This window comes from Aedes albopictus, chromosome 2 (genome assembly GCF_035046485.1).
Source record: "Aedes albopictus strain Foshan chromosome 2, AalbF5, whole genome shotgun sequence".
NCBI classification, from domain to species: Eukaryota; Metazoa; Arthropoda; class Insecta; order Diptera; family Culicidae; genus Aedes; species Aedes albopictus.
In genome coordinates, this window is record NC_085137.1 from 18685421 (window position 1) to 18706791 (window position 21371).

Genomic DNA, 21371 nt, shown 5'->3' on the forward strand with positions numbered 1-21371 from the left:
GAATTAGATGCAATTTAATGAAAAATCGTCATTTTTGTCACCTTGGCAGCCCCTTGGCAAGCAAGGGGTCCATCAATTTAACCCAACCAAAATGATTTTCAACCTTTTTTATCATTTCCTAGCGAATAAGCACGGAAAAGTTAAAATCCCAGACTTTGTGTAAATGGCGGCATGGTTTCAGCGAGAATTACCCATATATAGATATTCCATGGCAACAGGCCCTGGAGAAGGTCCGATCCGAGGACCGAAACGTTGGTGATAACAAAAACCAAAGACTGCCAAAGTCGAAATCCAAAACTGCAAATTATAAAAGCAGCCGATGTACAAATCTTATATGAACTTCCGGTAGAATTCTTAGACGAATACCTGGTAGAAAAAGTCTCGGTGTTAACTCAGTAATTCTTAGAATATAATTTTTTTCATGTAAATGATTTGAATTCGTCATACTTTTTCAAAGTTCATTAATGATACTGTAACTTTTCATAGAGTGCATCGAAAAACGCAAACTTTGACCAAAGAATAATAATATAAAGAATGCCCACTCCCCTGGCGGTCGGGGAGACACTTCAGTAGCGCTATCTACGGATGAATGTTAAATCACCATGTAATAGTGTGTGTTTCTGTTTGCATGTGGATACAGCAACATACGCATACCACCTTCTCTCATGACAGATAACAAACACTAATACAGAGAGCTTCCACCTTGATACGCCTAGAGAGCGCCACTTGTCTTGTCGCTTGGCGTTATCATAGGAAAAGACCAGAGTTGCCATTCTTTATATTTTTATTCTTTGCTTTGACTGTTTGTTAACCTATTATATGTGCATCATTGAGCTCGACTGGTTAATCTTTCGCGAAGCTAGAACCGTTCTCGTAATACACATTTTTTTGGAAAACTTATTTTTGAGCTGTTATTTCTTGGAGACCAGTTAACCGAATTGAATTAAATTTTTGAAAGTTTATCAACAATATATTAATGCTTGAAAATTCTTCAAAACATAGGTACTTTTCAAACGTTGAAAAGAGTTATGATGGATTCTCTCTTGAAAAAAAATATTTTTTTTTTTTACATTTTTGTCATTAAATTTTATTTTTGATATCCAAAGATTTTCTACTTCTGTTCTTAAGATATCTATAATAAGATATATTAGAGCCCATTCAGTTCTAAGGAAGAACACATTTAGTATTTTTGGTGTGGTATTGTAAATTTGACTCATTTTCCCCTAAGGACTGTATCGTTAATTATGAGTACACCTTTGAGGCACTGTATTACAAAGACTATGCCTTATTTTGACAACTGCTGTGTGTTTATATGTTGCTAGCATTGTAAACAAACGATAAGCTTGATTAAAAGTTAAAGTTTTTCCTCAAGTGGAACAATGCCAGCGCGAGGGTTTGCGGAAGAGAAGCAAAAATCGATTGTGACCAGGTACTGCAATGAAAAATGATTATCGCTAAAAAAATTAGTAAATATCGAGGTGTTAGCGTTTTTGCTGTCCAAAATGCTGTCAAACGATTCGGTATGCATAACACACTGATAGACTCACCCGGACGCGACAGAAAACCAGGTGCATCCAAGTCAAATTTGGACAGCAAAATTTGCAAAATCTTCAAAGGAAAAAAGGAGGTATCCATCATGGATTGCGCAAAAAAAGTGTGGGACTATTATTGGTATGGTTCTGCGTGCCAAGAAGCGTAATTCCCTGAAGACCTAAACCCAAACCAGAAAAGTCCAAAAAGCAGTCAAATTCTGGCGAATTATGTGAAAACTCGTGCTCGGAAACTATACGACGATGTTTTGAGCAAAAATTACATGTACATAATCATGGATGATGAAACGTATGTCAAATTGGACTGCAAGGTACTTCCAGGGGCACAGTTTTTCACTGAGAAGCGTGGCACTGATGTCCCAGATTCGGAGAAATCATTTTTTTGCGAAAAAGTTGGGAAAATGTGTTGGTTTGGCAAGCAATTTGTCAAAGTGGTATGAACTCGTCACCTTTCTTCACCGTCCCAAGTATGAACGTCGAAATATACCGGAAGGAGTGTCTCCAGAAGCCAATTCTGCCACTCATCTGAAAGCACAAAGGTCCTACATTAATTTGGTCGGATTTGACATCCTGCCACTATGCGCGTGACACATTTGAGTCAAATGATTTGACTGGTATAAAGAAAACAATGTCCAATTTGTGGAAAAGACAATGAATAATTCAAGTTGCCCGCAAATAAGGCCAATTAAGAAGTATTTGGCTTTGATGAAAGGGAAACTACGGCAAAAGGATAGAGGTGCAGAGGACGTCATCAAATTCAAGAAAAACTGGGTCAACCCAAGCAAAACCATCGACGGAACGGTTGTCCAAAACCTTACGAAGAAGTTGCGAGAGCTGGCAAGATCCACGAAAAATTAAATATAAAATGATACCATGGGCTTTTCTGATGGTCAATAAACAATGTAATTGAATTTAATTTACAAAATAAATAAAACATTTTCATATACAGCAATTTTCAGGTGTACTCATAATTAACGATACAGTCCTTATATGGATAAAAATGCCAAATTATCATAACTTTTTCAACGATCAAAAAGTATATATGTTTTGAAGAATTTTCAAGCCATAATATACTGTTGATAATCGCTCAGTTTCATTCAATTCTGTTCACTGGTCTCCGAGATAAGATAGCTCAAAAATTAGTTGTTTGAAAAATAGTGTTTTACGAGAACGGTTCTAGCTTCGCGAAAGATTAACCAATCGAGCTCAAATTTGTACCAATGATGCACATATAATAGGTTGACAAACAGTCAAAATTTGAGAGTTTTTGATGCATTCTATGAAAAGTTGCATGTTGAACTTTTTTTTTGAGAGAAAAAAAAATGGCCTATCCCAAAGATTTTGGCCACCCCCTGTATCAATCCTGAAACTGTTGAAAATTTAACACGCAGGTCAGCAGTAGATCCAGAAAGGCGAGTAACATATTTTTATTACTGTTCCAAAACAGCTCAATTTTGGGTTGGGAGTTGAACTATAACCATCCGCCACCGTGTAAGCTACCATGCTCGGAGCCCTTTATTACGGAGAGGCTTGAAAGCAATTCTCAGATATCTTTAAAATACCCATAATTTATCGAATAAACTTAAAACTATATGATAAACATAAAATCGCAAAACAGACTCCCATAAATGTATCCACTCACCACGGAACCAGCACTTGTGTTCGCCAAATCTCGGCCTCAGATAGGTAGCGTCACTGTCCGGTAGATTGTCCAGAATCACTGCCACACCGGCAATGACCAACGGTACACCCCAGGCGTACACCTCGTAGATCCGCAGTCGGCAAATCTCCTGGCTCTTCTCCAGCGACGTCGGGCGTAAATCACTGAAAGGAAAACAGAAAAAATAAAAATGGCACGTATTTTAGTTCTGCTGTGGTGATGTGATAGAGTCCTAGTCTACAACAACAGTCAAGGCAGAAAAATGAAAATGTCGACGGTTTAGCTGGTACCTAGGTACCAAGATAAATAAGCGGACGGACAACAACACATGCATGACTAAATAAATAGTTGGATGAGCTGCGGCAATTCGCCGAAATATTATGCTGCGAAATTCAGCGACAGCGAAACAACAAACGAACAGACAGTCTAGACAGATAGGACCGTGCCATGGTGGAGCAGGGGATGCTCTCCGGATTGCACTGCCTAGCGACTTCAAGGTTATACTTTTACTTTTATCTTATGGTAGCGTATTTATGGATGGCTGGATTTCAAAAATGGTAGAATGGGCGGGATGGAGCGAATAAAAAAACGCTTAAGAAAATTACGACACAGTCAAACGTCAAGTGCTGCTGCTGCCGCTGCAACGCCGCCGTCCGTCGTGAAAAAGTTTAATTAGGGGTAGTAGGGGCAATATGACCATACGGGGCAATATGAGCCACCCTGAATTTGGCCATATTATCAAGTTTTGTTCTGTTCAAAGCCTTAGGATCTTTTATAGAGTGCTTCAATCATGTCTCACTGTAAAAATCGTACCAAAATTCGATTCTGAAGTGCAAATATTAATGAAAATGTATTTTTTTGCTACGAACGCAAAAATGTTATAAGATTTATAACTCCAAAATAAGCTTTCAACAGATAATTCCCTACTGCCCAGGTAAATATTCCATTACAGTTTATACTCCTACTATTACTGGGCAGTTTGTGAACAAGTCTGCATTTTTTTCGAAACTGAAATTACAATAAAACATGAATTTTCCGAAACTAGTATCTACGGGGCAATATGGTCATACCTGCTCGGACCAACATGATCGGTTTTATTTTGTAACCTAACCTCAAAATTTTGCTATCAAAACATGAACATTATCTGCAGAACCATGGTTCATCACTGGTGTGAGGTTACAAGCGGCGATCAGAATGAAAAAATAGGTCACATAGCAGCCTGAACGCCGCCAAGACACAGGCGCCACTACAGATTACATCCCAATCTCAAACGTTGAATGAAACCGGATATTTGCGGTCTTCGCTTGGAACGATATCCTCTCTGGCAACGGCCAAGGAAGGTTGTTTTAGGAACCGTCCATAAATGACGTAGCATTGGAGGGGGAGGGAAGAGTTCTTGATATTGTTACGAGCCATGCATTAGGTATGTGAAAACAAATTACAGATGGGGAGGAACTATAGAAAATTGGCCAAAAATGGTACGTAATTTGTAAGTGCTCCCTTACTGTGTCTCCCTTCGTCCGTTCATCCTCAGAATGTGAGGAATGGAACCAATGCCATCGATGCCATTCTTGGATTCATGCCTGTGATGAAAAACATGCCTACGTTGAACCAAATGTTGCGTTTGTAAAATGCGATGAAATCTGCTTATGTTTCTTTATTATTTTGAAACGAAAACAATCAAACTTGTATAAAATACACTAAATTGTTGTTAAATTATCATATTGTTCTATTTCTCATTTGTTACGAAACATTGTCCAAAAAAAAATAAGAGTTTTAAATGGTGGCTCATATTGCCCCGCCTGGTGGCTCATATTGCCCCGTATAGCTGGGAAACACATGAAAATTAATGGTTTTCAAAAGTATATTCCAACAATTAACAAAAAGTTTTTTTCATAATTTATCGACGCAATATGAAGAGAAACACTCCTAATCATGGTTCAATTACTTTAAAATAATTATTTATTGAGATTTTCTGTGCATTTCAGAACGATTTCCTTAGGTGGCCCATATTGCCCCGATCACCCCTATCTCAACACAGAGAACTTGTGCCAAACAATCCGGGACGAGACAAAAGAGAATTCTTGCTTACTGCAGCGCAGCAGCTGTAATCAATCAAGCACAAAATTAACTGCAAATTAAGATTGACTGAAGAAATTTTTAACTGAAACAGTGTTGCCAGATTGGGTGGTCATGCGAAGATGTTCATTCATTACACTGAAAACATTGTCTTGACCGGCTTGTTAAATTGAAGTCAATCTTCTTTCCATCACTCTTCGTCAGTTTCAACTGGTCGTCCGACAAGCAGAACCCAACTGTATGTAGAGTCTTATGTTTCGAACTGTCCGTCTTGAAATTCCAACTTTCGCTTTCATTTCTTTATTCCGTACATCGTTGAACATCACTTCCTCCCCACCCCCTTTCTTTCAGTCACTTCAAGAAATGCAACACATTTAACTTTTCTGCCACTTCTGCCAACCGGCATGCAGCTGCTTAAATAAACGAATTAATTAATTTAACTTTTCGGTCCTATGGCGCGGCGGTGGCGTTCCGTTGAAGTACGCCCTCCTACCATAAACCGGCCACCAGAGTTTCCCTTTTATAATCCCTTTACACGCAGGCTTTCTTGGCTTTCTGGTTGGAGAGCATGCAGATCCAGGGCCAGGGCCCTTGCGAAATTCGAAAGACAAATTTTTGCCTACTCGACATTTCGCACAGCACAACACACCAGAGGAGAAAACATGCTGTTCCGCCTGTTTGGCGCAAAATGCATCGCGCCACGTCTTTGCTTCAAAACGACGACGATGGAGCGAAGGTTAAGAGCGTTAAATTACGTGTACCTTTTAACCAACCATGTGCAGTTTGTTAGTGGTATGGAAGATGAAAGGGGAAGATGAAAGGAGGAGCAAGCGAACTTCGACTTGGATGAGACTCCCAGTAAAAACAAAATTATTTTATTTTTGTTTATCCTCTCAGGAAGCTGGGCATTTTTTTTATTACCATACAGGTTTGGGCCGGAGGGTCTCAGATTTTCATGAAACCTTTTCCACTGGCAGGGCTAATGGATATATGAACAAAAAAAAAAATTTAGAAAAATTCAGGGTCGCCTATTTTTTCGGAAAACTCAGGTGGAATTTTTTTGTTTTCCCCTGACACCACTTACTTTGAAAAGTCATAACTCAAGAATAGGGTGTCTCTAGCTTGTATGGAAAAAAACATATGTCAAAAAGTTCGATGGGCCCCCTTCTTGTTTCGTTCTATATGACGCCACGATGCTCTGGTCAAATTTTCAGCTCAATCCGTTAACATTTGGGCGGTGCTAAACTCGTTTGAAGTTTGTATGGGAGTTTATATGGGAAAACATCGTGTTTTGCATTTTTCTCGTGAGGCGCACTATTTTTTCTGAAACCACGTAATAGATTCTATAGAAATATAGCCTAGGATACACCGAAAAACTTTGTCGAAGACCGCAACGTAATCAGACACTTGTTAAAAAAGTTATAGCCTAGACAATACATGTCCGTTCAATGAGATTTTATTGCTATTGTTATTCCTTTACATGTTAATTGTTAAGCACCACCAGATGGTGTACAGGTAATATCTTTTCTCAGAAGCTTTGCTGTCTTAGAAAAAGTTTTTCGGCACATTTAAGGCTAAAGTTCTATATAATCGGTTTTGTGATTCAAGAAAAAATAGTGCCCCTCACGAGAAAAAATCAAAAAGATTTTTTCCCATTTAAACTCCCATACAAACTTCAAACTAGTTTAGCACCGTCCAAATGTTAACGAATTGAGCTGAAAATTTTACCAGAGAATCGTGGCATCGTATAGAACGAAATAAGAAGGGGGTCCATCGTACTTTTTGACATGTGGTATTTTGAGCCACGCTACTCAAGAACGAAGCATCATAGAAACAAAGTTTCTTTTTTCAGAAAATGAAAGCAAATATTCTCAGAAATCAAAAAAAAATAAATAAATATGAACTGGAAAAAGTTTCGTGAAGAAAAGTCGGAAAATTAATGCCCGAACTCGTGAAAAATTTTCAAAAAAATTTTTTTGAGAAGGTTGTTTCATAAGCTTCAATCGCTGAAATTTATGAATGTACTTTTTTCCGTTTTTGAGTTATGGCCAATTTTGTTGAGAAATGTCCAAATGTGTCATATAAGCCGTTTCTTTGAAAAATCTCAACAAGAAAGCATAGTAGAAACGAAGTTTTTTTTAATGTAAATGAAAGCAAATTTTTCTCAGGAATCAAAAAAAAAAATATGAATTGGGAAAGATCTCCACAAAATTCTCCACCGTTAAGAAAATTCATAAAGAAAAGCCGAAAAACTATGCCCGAACTCGCGAAAAATTTCCAAAAAAATATTTTTGAGAATGTAAGCTTTGATCACTGAAGTTTTTGGTATGCAACTTTTTCCCTTCCTGAGTTATGGCCAATTATGTGAAAAATGATCATATAATATACATATGCGTACATGGTCATTTTCCACAAAATTAACCATAACCCAGAAAAAAGTGCATTCCAAAAATTTCAGCGATCAAAACTTATAAAATCACCTTCTCAAAAATATTTTTTTGAAAACTTCTCACGAGTTCGGGAATTTTTACAGTAAATATTTTTTGGATTTCTGGGAAAATTTGCTTTCATTTTCTAAAAAAAACTTTGCTTCTATGATGCTTCGTTCTTGAATTATGATTTTTCAAAGTAAGTGGTGTCAGGGGTAAACAAAAAAATTCCACCTGAGTTTTCCGGGAAAATAGGAGACCCTGAATTTTTCTCAATTTTTTTTTGTTCATATATCCATGAGCCCTGCCAGTGGAAAAAGTTTCATGAAAATCTGAGACCCAATTTGTACAATAACAAAAAAAAAATCCACAGCTGTAAGATATATGATTTCATCATCTGGCTAGAACCATTTCAAAAATTGCTAATATTTGTAATAATGTGTTTCAAAAGCAAACACGTATTGGTTTTCTCTTGTTTTTAGGTTTTATCAGTTGATAACACTTATCAGTGCAAGATAAATTGCACTTCTGCGACTTATCGGATTACATAGTTAAAATACACAATTTGAGTTTAATGTTCTGGCATAGTGCCATAGTGTATCATTGTACTTGCCTCACAATAATAAATTCATGCAATGGCAGGCAAAGAAAGCCCTTCAATTAATAACTGTGGAAATGGTCAAAGAACACTAAGTGAAAGCGAGGTAGGCCAAGTCCCAGTGGGACGTAGATCCATAAAGAAGAAGAAGAAGATCTAGTAAGATTTTTCTAAAATAAGTCGAAACATTTCTTTCGGGGTTCCTCTAGCCCATTTTTGGGATTTCCTCAGGGGTTTCAATCTGGGATTTGTATACTGAATTGCTTCTGCGATTTCTCCAAGAATTTCGAAATAAAACCCTGGTATTCCTCCATAATATTTCATTCACGGTTCCTCCAGAAAAGGCATCTGGGATTTCTCTAGGAACTCTTCAGCGATTGCTTCTTGAATTCTCACGTAGGAATTTCTCGTGAAAGCCTTCAAAAAATCTCTGCAATTCCATTAAAGTTGCGCACGGGCTTCTTCGTTTTTTTTTTCTCAAAGATTCATCCAGAAATAAACAAACCAGAAATCTCCAAGAATTTTCTGAGATTTCTACAGGATTTTGCAGCAATTTCTGGGGAAATTCCTGGAGAAACTTCTTAGGAACCTTCTAAAAGAATTCCTGCAGTCATTTTCTATTGGAAATGCTGAAGAAGTTCCTGGAGAAATCTCTAGGGAATTTCTGAGGAAATTTCCTGTAAGAATTCCGGACATTTGTGGAACAATTCTTGGAGGAGTTCCTGAAATAATTCTTACAAGAATTCCAAAATTATTTCATGGCGAAGTTTCTGGAGGAATTCCTAGAAGAACTTCTGGAGGACTTCCTAGGAAAACTTCTGCAGGAATTCCTGGAAAATATTCTGAAAGAATTTCTTTTAAAATTCCTAACGGTAATCTTGAGGAAATTTCTTAAGTAGTTCGTGGAGAAATTTCTGGAGGAACTTTTGTGGAAATTATTGGAAAAAATGGGGATATTTGATAATGGAAATCCTGCAGAATTTTCCGAAGGAATTTCGGGGATTGGTGAAAGTTGTTTTTTTGGGCAAATACCTGGAGAAATTCCTGGGAAATATACTGCAAAAAAATTTGTGAAAGTTCTAAAATAATTACTTTTGAATTTCATTATAGAAACTTTGAAGGTATTCGTGGGGGAATTTATGAAGGAATATCAAGGGAAACTCCTAGAGGAATTCCTGCGATATTTCCGTTTTAAATTCCTAATGGAAAACCTGGTCAAACTTCTACAGGACTCTCGGGGACTTTTTGAAGGAACTTCTGAAATAATTCTTGGAAAAAATCCTAGGAAATTTCCTAGAGGAATTCCATTAGACATTTAATTTAATTTTAATTCCTAGAGGAATTTATAAATAAATGCCTGGGTAAAATCATGTATGCATTCTTGTGGAAACCCCTGGGGAAATTTTAGAAGAAATTCCTGGGGAAATTTGTGAACAAATTTCTTCGGTCATTTTAATGAAAATTTTCGAAATTCTTGAATTATCTTCTGAGGAAATTTTCTGGAGGGATTCCTGAGGAAGTTGCCAAAGATTTTTTGAAAAAAAAAAGTCCTTGGCAAAGTTCTAGCGGAATTCCTGGGGAAATTCCTAGAGAAATCATGGGGAAATAAATGGGACATTTTTTACATGGAAAAAGTACATTTTCGAAAATAAACAGGTAAATTTCTGAAAGAAAAGTTAGTAGTTTCAGTCCGGGCACCCACGGTGGTGCAGAGGGTCGAATTGAAAGATTTCTATCCTGGGCGATTGGCAGCGATCGTCATGACCTGTGGCCAGGTTAATTTTTTTTTAAGACTCGACTTGCTTGATTTCGTTATTGAGACTGTGCCGCCATGAGTCTCTGGGTCTGCCTCTGCTGCGATGTCCTTCTGGGTTCCCGTCTAACGCTTGTTTGCAGATTTCGTTACCGCCCCACCGAAGAGTGTGGCCGACCCACCTCCCCTTTCGCTCCGGAATTTCTGTCACTATAGGCTTTTAATGACATCGACGATGGAGGTCCACGCTGGGGATCCAATTGTGAGGCCACTATGCACGAATTACATACCGCAGGCATCTATTGATGAAGACCTGCAGTCGTTGAGTGTTCTCCACTGATACACACCAAGTTTCACTGGCGTATAGCAGCACAGATTTCACGATCGAGTTGAAAATTCGGATTTTGGTGCGTCGACTTGTTTCCCCATACGTTTCTTAAACTCGCCCTCGTCTTCTTGATCCGTGTACCTATGTCGATCTTGGTGCCGCCATCGGCCGCCATTTGGCTACCAAGCATTCAACATTCTCCACTGATTGCCCAGCTTTCGTAAAGCTGGAAAGGGTTGACCGTGTTTACATCCAACGATTTGGTCTTGTTGACGTTGATGGTAAGATCTGTCGCTTGCTCTGCATATCAGAGCGCCGTTGAGCTAGGAGAGCAACGTTATCAGCCAATTCGAAGTCATTTAGGTGCTCCAAGATAATAGGTTGCCACAGCAATCCACGATTTGGTTCACAGTCAATCGCACCTACCAGGATCTCGTCGATTACGATGAGGAACAGTAGCGGTGATAGTATATGTACATCCTTGCCTCACCCTAGCAACGACCCGGATGGGATCGGACAAAACATCGTTGTGCAGTACCGTCGTTCGGGGTGACATTGGGCCTAGAGGGTGACATTGGTCCATCGATCCCACGGATTCAATATAAGTCAGAGAATCTGACGGTGGATGCAAAGTATCTTAGAATTATGTATTCTAGTAGTTGAGCACACAATATGCATTCCCGTCGTATTCTGAACGTGCGCAATAGTGGCCCAATGTCACCCCACTTTGGCCCAATGACACCCCGCACGACGGTACTCTGCACGAAAATGCCCTGTACTGTGCTTCAATGAGGCCGATGATTTTCTCAGGGACACCCTTGCGCCTGAGGGCTTCCCACGTGTTTCCGTGATTGAGACGGTCGAAAGCTTTTCCGTAATCAATGAACACCAAGTAGAGAAACTCTTGGAATTCATTGATTTGCTCCAGGATGATATGGAGCGTGACAATATGGTCCACACAGGATCGTCCGGCACGGAATCCTGCTTGCTGCCATCGGAGAGTTGCGTCAATCTTCTCCTGTATCTGGTTAAGAATCACTTTGCAAAGGACTTTCAGAACGATACACAGTAACATGACGCCCCGCCAATTATCACATACAGTCAGGTCACCCTTTTTGGACATCTTTACTAAGACGCCTTGCATTCAGTATTGTGCGGATACTACGGGGTCACCTTTGAGCATCTCAGCTGATATACGATCGACCCCTGGAGCTCTGTTCGATTCCATGCTACGGATGGCTGTTTCTATCTCATGCACTGATGGATCTTCGGTGTTGACACGGGTAATGCGCCGAATCCTTGGCGGATCATGCTGAGGTGTTGATGGCGTTGCCACCGTTTGAAAACGTTTCCAAAGTGCTCGAACCAGCGTTTCAACTGGTCAGCCGGGTCGGTCAGTAACTGTCCAGACGTGTCTTTCACGGGCATCGTAGCATTCACCTTAGTCCCACTAAGGCGAAGTGATACATCGTAGAGGAGACGGATGTCGCCGGTGTTTGCGGCTTTCTTACATTCGTCGGCTACGGAGTCCGCCCACGTTCTTTTGTTCCGTCTACGTGAGCATTTCACTTCCTTCTCGAGAGCCGAATAGCGCTGACGGGCTACGGCTTTGGCTCCTCGTGTTTTCGCTCGCTCTATCACGGTTTTAGTGTTCCTTCCCTCCTCTATCTTCATCCAGGTATCATCTGTGATCCACTGCTTTCTTTGGGTGCGTAGCTCACCCAAATTATTCTCGCCGGTGGCGATGAAGGCGTTCTTGATGGCGCTCCATTGATCTTCTACGCTTCCACCTTCTGGAATATTTGCAGCACGGTTCTCTAGCTCCTCGACGAAGGACCTTTTCACCGCAGCGTCTTCCAGTCGGCGTGTGTTGAACCGGCGCCCGATTTTCTCCTCCTGTCACTGGATCCTGGCAATGCGCAGTCGAATCTCGCCGATTAGGAGCTGATGGTCGGACGCAATGTCGGCGCTACGTTTGTTCCGCACATCAAGAAGGCTCCGTCTCCATTTACGGCTGATGCAGATGTGGTGGATTTGGTTTTCCGTGACGCCATCACGGGAAACCCATGTCTTTTTGTGCACTGGTCGATGGAGAAAGAGCGATCCCTTAATCACCATATCATTGTTGCCACAAAACTCTGCAAACAGCTCTCCGTTTTCGCTCATTTCTCCGAGACCATGGCGTCCCATGATGTGCTCATAGTCCGAGTTGCCGGAATCAATCTTCGCGATGAAGTCACCCATGAGGATCTTAATATCACCTTTCGGAATCTTGTCCGCGACAGCATTCAGTTGACTGTAAAAGTTCTCTTTGTCTTGCAATTCGGCAGCATCGGTTGGCGCGTAGCATTGCATAATGGTAAGGTTTCGAACCCGTGTTCTAAATCTGGCTACAATTATTCTCTCATTAATAGGTTCCCACTTCATGAGCGCAGCGTGGTCGTGAGCGCTGAGCAGGAAACCAACTTCATGGTGGCGGAGAGCGTGTTCACCTCATAGGCCAGAGTATAGCAGAATTTGATCCGACGCCAATCTGTGTTCTCTAAAGTTTGGCCAACGGACTTCGCTCAGTCCTTGGATCTCAAGCTTCATACGGCATGCCTCATTGGCTAGTTGTGCCAGTTTACCCTGCTGGGCTAGGGTTAATACATCCCAAGTTCCAAGTCTTGTCCGTTGTTTCGCGCTAAAAGTCGTTGCCGTTGAATCAGTTCGTAACCTTTCATTTTTGGTTTCAGTAACGTTTTTTTTTTGGGTTTCGGAAACAGTAGGTTGTTGGACTGAGGTCCCCTATCCACCGTGGTGGGGCTGCCACCTTAGGTATAGCTTCCGGTTGAGGAGCATTTCATACTCAGCCGCTGGATTCCAGAACAGACGCTGTTTGAGCCGCACCACCTTGGTGAACAGACGCTCGAAACGTACCTCCTCAATCTAGCTGAAGTCAGAAGGACAACAGTGCCCAGGCTGCACTACCAGATAAGCACACAACTCTTAGCTGGTGGTCTTTGTCATCGCTTGACCCGTGGAAGCATGAGGTAGAAACTTGTGCGGACCAGAGCTATGTTGGACGCTCTCCTTTTCGACTCACCGTTCTGCAGCTCACATGATGTGGAAGCTAATTTACAAATAAGTAATTGATACCAAATTGGCCAAGAGGTATTAGGCGAGGTGCAGCAATAAACACGATCATTACTGGTTGGCGCTTAGTTAGACGGAAATCAGATGAGAACTCTATGAACAGTTTTAGTTAATATATAATGCTAAACAAAATTCCTCATAATATCTTATTTGGTTGTATCTAGTGTGTAATCTAAGTTCCTAGTCTCTCTATTGACGACCCAAAGCCTTTTTTATTAGGCAACTGGAAAAAAAGACTGTTAATGCTTTTGTATATTTACCATTAACAAATTAAAATGTTGGCTCACCCAACCACGACCATGTTATGCGCAGTCAGGAATTTAAATGATCCTCATAAAATTAAACAAATGATCCGACATTTCGCGTAATAAGATATCCCATTCGTTACACCAACCCTGACTCACGTCTAAAATTTCCAAGCCATTTACAAACGACACACGGCCTATACACATTGCACCGTATCCCACGACTCTTTGGGACCGAGCCCATCGACCATCGACATTTTCGCTAAGGCAAAGTATGGGAACGCAAAAACTTTAACCTCCACACTCCTCCTCTCATCATAACTCATAAGTATTACCCGAAGAGAATCGATCATAATAATTTGATTGCACATTCGATGGTAATTGGACATAATAATGCGTTTCGATCGCGCGAGAGGTTCACCCCGTGTCGCATCGATTGCAAGCAAGGTGGTATCGATCGATCAGTGTTGTCGTCATCATCATTGCTGCAGTCAGTCCTGTTCGATGGTCGTGGGATTTATGATTATATGTTGATCATTGAAAGTGAATAGATCGATTAGCATTTGAAGGAATGCCAGTTTGCTCTGTGAACAACGGAGATAAATTTTGGACTTTTGCTTGGTCGGTAGAGACACTGGTCCCGGGTAGACGTGAATATCATAATCATATCTCAAAACGATCAAATTTTGATGTCATATCTTAATTTGATATTGGTGAGATATTCTAAAGTTTGGCAAATATCTGCACAATATCTCATCGTGATATAATTTCAAAATTAGTACTTGATTTCTTCTTCAGAAAGCCTTGTGCAACCCTAAGTGCAACCCGCTGTAAAAATGTCGAAATTTCCCAACATTGTGCATGAAAACTAACTTTCGTATACATTTTCATTATGCACCGTCCCCAAATTATGTAACATTTCAGGAGATAGGGAATTTATAAATTTCGAACGCTTCAGGGGACTAAGGAATACAGCCTAGCGTTACGACCCATACAAACAAGTTGAAGTTTTCATAGAAAAAAACGCATTATTGATGCCCCCAGATCCTAATGAATCAACCACTGCCAACTACCGTGTTCAAAATGCTTGAGCTGCAAGAAATGGTGAAAACAATAACACAGTTACCCAAAACTTTGCTCAAACGGCATTAAATTAGGCAAAGAATCATGATAACCACGCTTTATGTATCATTTCATTGCAGACATGGAGAATTTACCTTCTCATTATACAAAAATTCAGCTCATTACTACAATCTAGTACTTCACTGATTGGTGGAAATTGGTCGTGTTTTGGGCGCAAAATAAACCACATTCTACACATGTCGTTTTTGAAGTTTGGATCTCTGCCTTTGTAACAACTCGTAGCATAGGCATAAAATGTGGAATCATCTAGAGAAAAGTGCTCTTTCAGTGAAGAAAATATGTAAGTTTCAATTGAAGTTTAATTCATTTTTATTTTCCATGCTATCGCTTCAAGGTGCTTTGACAGATAAATTTTTGCATGCTAGTTGGCTCTGTTTGTCCCTATTCGTTTTTTTTTCGAGAGTGACAAATATTTTTGTTTGCCCGGTACACCTTGGTCCAAATTTAGTTGTCAAAAGTGGTCAAATATTTGGCATTGGTCTAAGAGTGCAATACCAGCTTCAGTTTGCAAATTTTGGGTTGAAACTGTATGATTATTCTGCAACTGAACATTTATTATTGGAAAATTTAAAAAAATACTGCTTAAGATCAAGATTAGCTCTCCACATTTCCATGTGCAACATTCAGAAATCGAAAGATCTGAAAATTATTGCTCAAGATCAAAATCAGTTCTTTCACACATTCATCTATAACAACCGAAAATTGTAAGATCTGAAAACTGCTATGCAAGATCACAATTAGTTCTTTCACACACCCATCTACAACATGGCGCGACCAAACCAACACAACTACCATTAGCCACAAACATCTTAGAAAACGTAGAACTTGATGCTCTTGTTACCTTCTATTTTCAGATATGAGTCGTAGTGCAGTGGTAAATGTCACTGATCATTAACCACAAGATCACAAGCTCGACTCTGGTCGCGGCGATATTTCTTTTTTTTTTTTTTACTCTAATCCATCTGTCAGATCATATTTTGATATTGTTTTGTTGTTCTACAGCCCAGATCTGCCCAGATATTAGTTTGATCTTGTAATATCTAAATGAGATATTATCATGTTCTTCCTCATACTGATTTTTGATCTTTTACCCGAGCAGAGAGGAATATTAAACTAATAACATATCACATAATCTGTTTTTATATCTTGTTTTGTTATTATTAACTTATCAAGGCATTAGTTTTCCAAAACATGTTTTGTTTGACAATCTTATTTTATTATGATCAAGCTATTGATATACACCCACAAAATAATATTTTAATCATATGTTTTGTTAAAGAACAAGTTTAGATATTATTATACTTTTGAGAGTGTACAAATATTCAATAAACAATAGCACAACAATAACAAGTTTTGAAATTGAAACTACATCATTCGAGATTTTGTTTACAGCATATCGTTTACAGCATACCGTGTGTATGATCCTAATTAGTTACTCTAATTGGAACTGCACGAGCTTTTCAGTTTATTATTTTATAAACACTTCGTTAATTATGACCTGTTTTATGTTCCTTTTAAAGTATTTAGTTACGTATATTCGATATAGTGGGCCTCAGAGTGTTGTTTTACTTGATGAGTTTGTAGTTCATTACAAATACTTAGACTCATATTTATTTTTTATTTCGTCATTAGGATGCAGTGTCCGACACAGCATACATTTGCGTGTGCGTGACTGACAGTAGTTTGACAGATTTCCCATAGGAAAACTTTAAATAAAGCAGACCTTGACGGAACGAACGCTATGTGTTCCAGTCTTTAGGTCTAGGATTGTTTAAAAGGGTGGTAAAAAAATCCAATTCCTTAAATTTTCAAAAAAAATTTAACTTTATAACCTCTGAACCGACTTTTATTATTTTGTAATTGTAGGGCAAATCGCCTATTGTTGCACACCTTAAAAACTTTCTATTTTTGTTCCACACTCCATGCTTTTGTTATGAGGTGTGCAACAATTGGTGAGTTTTGAAAGTGTGCAACAATTGGCGATTTACTCCATTTATTTTTTTTTATTTTTTATATCAATGATTATTGATATGCTCTAAATGCTTAGTTTGTTATTCATATAGGGCCTTGTACCATTTTACCAGGTGTACCTATTTTGGGTACTTGATGCTATCCAGCAATTTACGAGCGCTAATGGCCGCCACAATTACGCACACTTTTTGGTAGGGATAAGCCAATCTGACGTTTGGCTTGTGTCGTTTGGCAGCTGGTCGATAAGATTGATAAGAAAACTTATCGACCAGCTGCCAAACGAAACAAGCCAAATGTCAGATCGGCTTATCCCTACCAGAAAGTTAGAATAATCGCCGCGGCCATTAGCGCTCGTAGAATGCTGGATATCTAAGTCAATTTCAAATCAATTGATTTAAATTTTTGTATAGGGTTAGATACTGTACGTAAGTCATCGTGTGTGTACCTAAAATTGATTTAGTTACACCGATAAGTGCCAAAAATAGGTACACCTACCCAAATAGTACAAGACCCTAGAATTATTACTAACTTTGTTATTAGTTTGATAGCATAACTAATTTTGCTTTCGGATTGTTATTAATAACTTTAAAATAACAACATTTGTTATTGAAATATTTTCCAAATTCATTATTATTATATTGTTATCAAACTAACAAAACATGTAATTAAATTGGTCCTCCAGGAAATTTTTTTTGTTATGATTTTTGTTATTTTGCCGCTTATGACAGCCAAGTTTATAACATAATTTGTTATGTAAATAACTTGAGAATAACTTATTTCATTACTCAGTTATTTTGCCAAAATAACACATTTTCTTATGCTGTTGTTATTCCCTTCTACTCGGGTATCTCTTATGTCAAACAAACCAATAGCTAATTATGATCTTGAGGACTTCACTGAGTAATATCTAATGATGATATTGATTTGATTTTTTCTTCTTCGGGGTGTGAGACCGTATAAAATAGGGGGTCCAGTGGTCACTCTTCCGCTTTATGAGCCACAGGTTTGATACCCAGTCAATACATTATTTTTTACACTTATTTGCTTTTAACTTCAAACTAGTCTTCCTCCAAATTGCACTGATATAAAAGGTATGATGATGTTAATAATAGCACCTTTCTCTGCTCAACGTTTTATTCATCTTGAGCTTTTGCTTGAGTACTGCCAAATTGGTTATTCTTGCACAAGGAATCTATAAGATAACTACAGTGTGTAAGTGTTGGCGATCTTCTATTTTTAGACGAAAGTAACGTTTGCCACGTCAGAGTGCGAATGAGGCGAGAAAGAAAGAAGTATTGATGCAATCGCTCGCCTAGTGAACAAAAAGAGATATGAACTAGCCTAAGCAAACATCAGATCAGTTGTTAAGCACAGGAGCTTTTTCGCTGAAAATGTTCGAATCGTAAGAAATACTAATGCATTGGTTTTGCCGAAATGATTCAAAATGACTTATTAAACTGCCAGACATCGCCTTTGGATCTTCTTGGATTGACATTTCAATCAATTGCATTCAGCATTCCCTTTGAACATTGCGACTGCGAAGCGCAGATGTTTCGACTAATTTCACATTTCATCGACGCTCGCCTTTTCCACCTAAACTCGTTATACATCCGATTCGACAATTTATTCTAGTTCAAAAGCGGACCTCGCACACCTGCTCCACCATCGCTAACTAAACCGCCGGCCGGACCACATCTGCTGATGTGCCCGGAAATTCATTCGGGTGCAAACTTAATCACACGCAATACCGCGTTCGCGACACACGATTGTATCCCCACACGATGGCGATGATGACGCTTTTATCTTCCTGTTCCTGTTGCTGTATGGTGCTCGTATGAATTTCCGGGCCAATGGAGTGCTGTATGCATGCACATGCACGGACAGACAGACAGACAGGCAGCCAATAATGAAATTTTCGGTTTTTCGAATTGAACCAGTAGTGTGCCACTGCTGCCACGCCACTGAACCGGATTCGGTGGAATTTCCATTTGTGCAATAGGTTGCGCTTTGCGGAAAGCTTTTACCGTTCGTGGTGCGAAAATCGGACGTTGATTCATCCCTTGGTTTATCGTAACAGTTTTAAACCAAATTATGGCCGCAACAATCATAATGAAACTATATTGATTCGTCATAAAAATATTGTACAAAAATGGAACATTTAGTACGTATTATTTTAGGTTGAAAAAAAAATGAAGAAAATTTAAAAAAAAAATCTTTCTTTTTCTTAATATGATATTTAGTATGATTTAGTAGGAAACAGAAAAGTGCGAAATGTTGATCATTCTTTTTTGTTTTGCCGTTTCTCACTAACAGACAAAACAAATCTTACATAGGGTTTTTGTACACGTGTTTACCATTACCATTGGACACCTTTTTTTCATAAAATTCCAATCTGTCCAAAATTGAACCCGGAACGGTAGTTTTAGTAACAATCTGTGTCGAAGCGGGAGGTAGAACAAAAAGTGCACCAGGAGGCTGTTCAAATGAATCATCATTATTCGTTATCGGACGGGTGTCCCGGTCGGAAAATTATGTGAACTATAAAAGCGAAGTGGGTTTAGATTAATTCCTTTGTGTGAACTCTCGGTTGAGCACTATTTCGGAACTGATTGCCATGCGGGTCCAAGCTGCACAAGAATTGGTCTCCTGATGATGCATTATCGCCGGCTTTGGCTTTCATATTTAATCCAGTGGTGCACTGATAAAATAGTTTGTGGTTTAGCATAGATCGATACACGAATGCCATATAAGATGCCAGAGTAACTATAACACCTAATTCTTCAAACATTCTTATTTGGTCGAATGTCCTCGTTGCCAATTGTAAATATCCGTGAATTGCACATGAACATTCTTTTCAATATTTGCGATGGGTGAGTACTAGGGTGTCCCAAAATAGAAAAAGTGTCAAAAAGTTAACTTGCTCACCCTTAAAATGATAGATTAGGGTCCTAGCAACAATAGTTTCATACATGAAAACTCAATCAAAAAATATTTAGAGGTTGCACGCATCGGTTTTATGAAAAATGGACGATTTTTGGTATTTTTACCAAAAAAATGCTAATATGAGTTGAAAAATAAAAGAAATAAAAGTCATCAATCAAAGTAAATCATAGTTCTGGGTCCCGCAAGCAAAGTTTGGAGGAAGTTTAGGTCATCAAAGCTGATTTATATATTTGGCAAAGGTTAAAATATCAAAAAATCGTGATTTTTTTCACCAAATTTTCCGAAAATGCTCAATTTTTAAGGATATTGGAATTTTTCCCGCGATTCGCAATTTCCTTATTTTATAGCAAATTTTGTGTAGATTATTTCGGCTGAAGACAGTTTTGAGCTATCTCTATCATGAGTTGAGATATCGGCATAATAATGATAACACAATCAATGAAAAATTCGGATTTTCTTATATTATTTGTTTTTGTTCATTAGTTTCTATGACTACCATGGAAAAAAAGCAAATAACAAGTGTTTGACATGTTATGTTATGCAAGTACACATTTTTGAAGATTATCAAAAATAATTGAATTTTACATTGATCGTGCTTATCGGTTCAAAGAAAGACTCAAAAAGTGCTACGCTGCGAAATTTTAATAATATAAGAGATCGCAAGTCAGACAATCAAATTCCATGTGATCGCTCAACAATGTTTACCTTTTTTAAATAGATTTTGGTGCTCTTGTTAATCAGACATATAGGTTATATCAGAACTACTACTCTAACATTGAAAAAATCAAAATGAAAATAGCTAATAAAAACTGTAAGAAAGAGAAATATAGTTTGATAGTTTCAACCAATCGACACAAAAATTTAAATATGTGCATGGAAATGCAGGTATTTCGACAATATTAGGATATTTTTTCTTCTCTGTACTCGCAAATTTTAACTAAAGCTTGAGATCTATTATATAATTTGATTTTTAAAGCAAACCATTAGCGCACATATTTGCATCTAAGGTTGGATTTCAGAAAGCATCAGGATGTTTAGATTTCACTATTATTTAAAAAAATATATATAACTTAGTGACTGGCCTAATATGCTACAAGAGGTGTTAACCTGAGAAATGTCAATGTTAAAATCTTTCTGCTGCGCAGCTTACTTGTTGACACATAATTTTCAACTAAAATTTACAAGTTTTGAATCGGTGGCTTGCTATTGTTATCTGATCAACAGATAAAAAGTCGGGGCTCGTGGCGCAGTGGTCCACACGTTCGCTTCATAAGCGGATGGTCATGGGTTCGAACCCAGCCCCGGCACTTGCAGTTTTTCGTCAGTTGATCTTCCCCCCGAGAGCAGCTGGCACCTGACCCTCTTCGGAGCATATAGCTCTAACGGACCCGGAATTTGGATATCGGCGAACCGCAACTCATAATGGACCACCAATCGGACTGGAAAAGGAACAGCAGCCAAACATCAGCATCATCGTGCTCATCATTCTACCATGGACAGGGTAGAAGAATGAAAGAAGCACAAAAAGGCAACCAGT

The 21371-nt window shown here is 38.8% G+C and overlaps 1 protein-coding gene across 6 annotated transcripts in view; it reads right to left on the reverse strand.

Moving 5' to 3' along the window:
• The window catches only part of LOC109429573 (probable G-protein coupled receptor Mth-like 1), a 427950-nt gene that overhangs the window by 29225 nt on the left and 377354 nt on the right, over nt 1–21371 (reverse strand). For all 6 annotated transcript variants that reach the window (XM_062849258.1, XM_062849261.1, XM_062849260.1 and 3 more), the window contains one exon: nt 3193–3374. In XM_062849258.1, coding sequence (XP_062705242.1) covers nt 3193–3374 — 182 coding nt within the window. The remainder of the gene's footprint in view (nt 1–3192; nt 3375–21371) is intronic.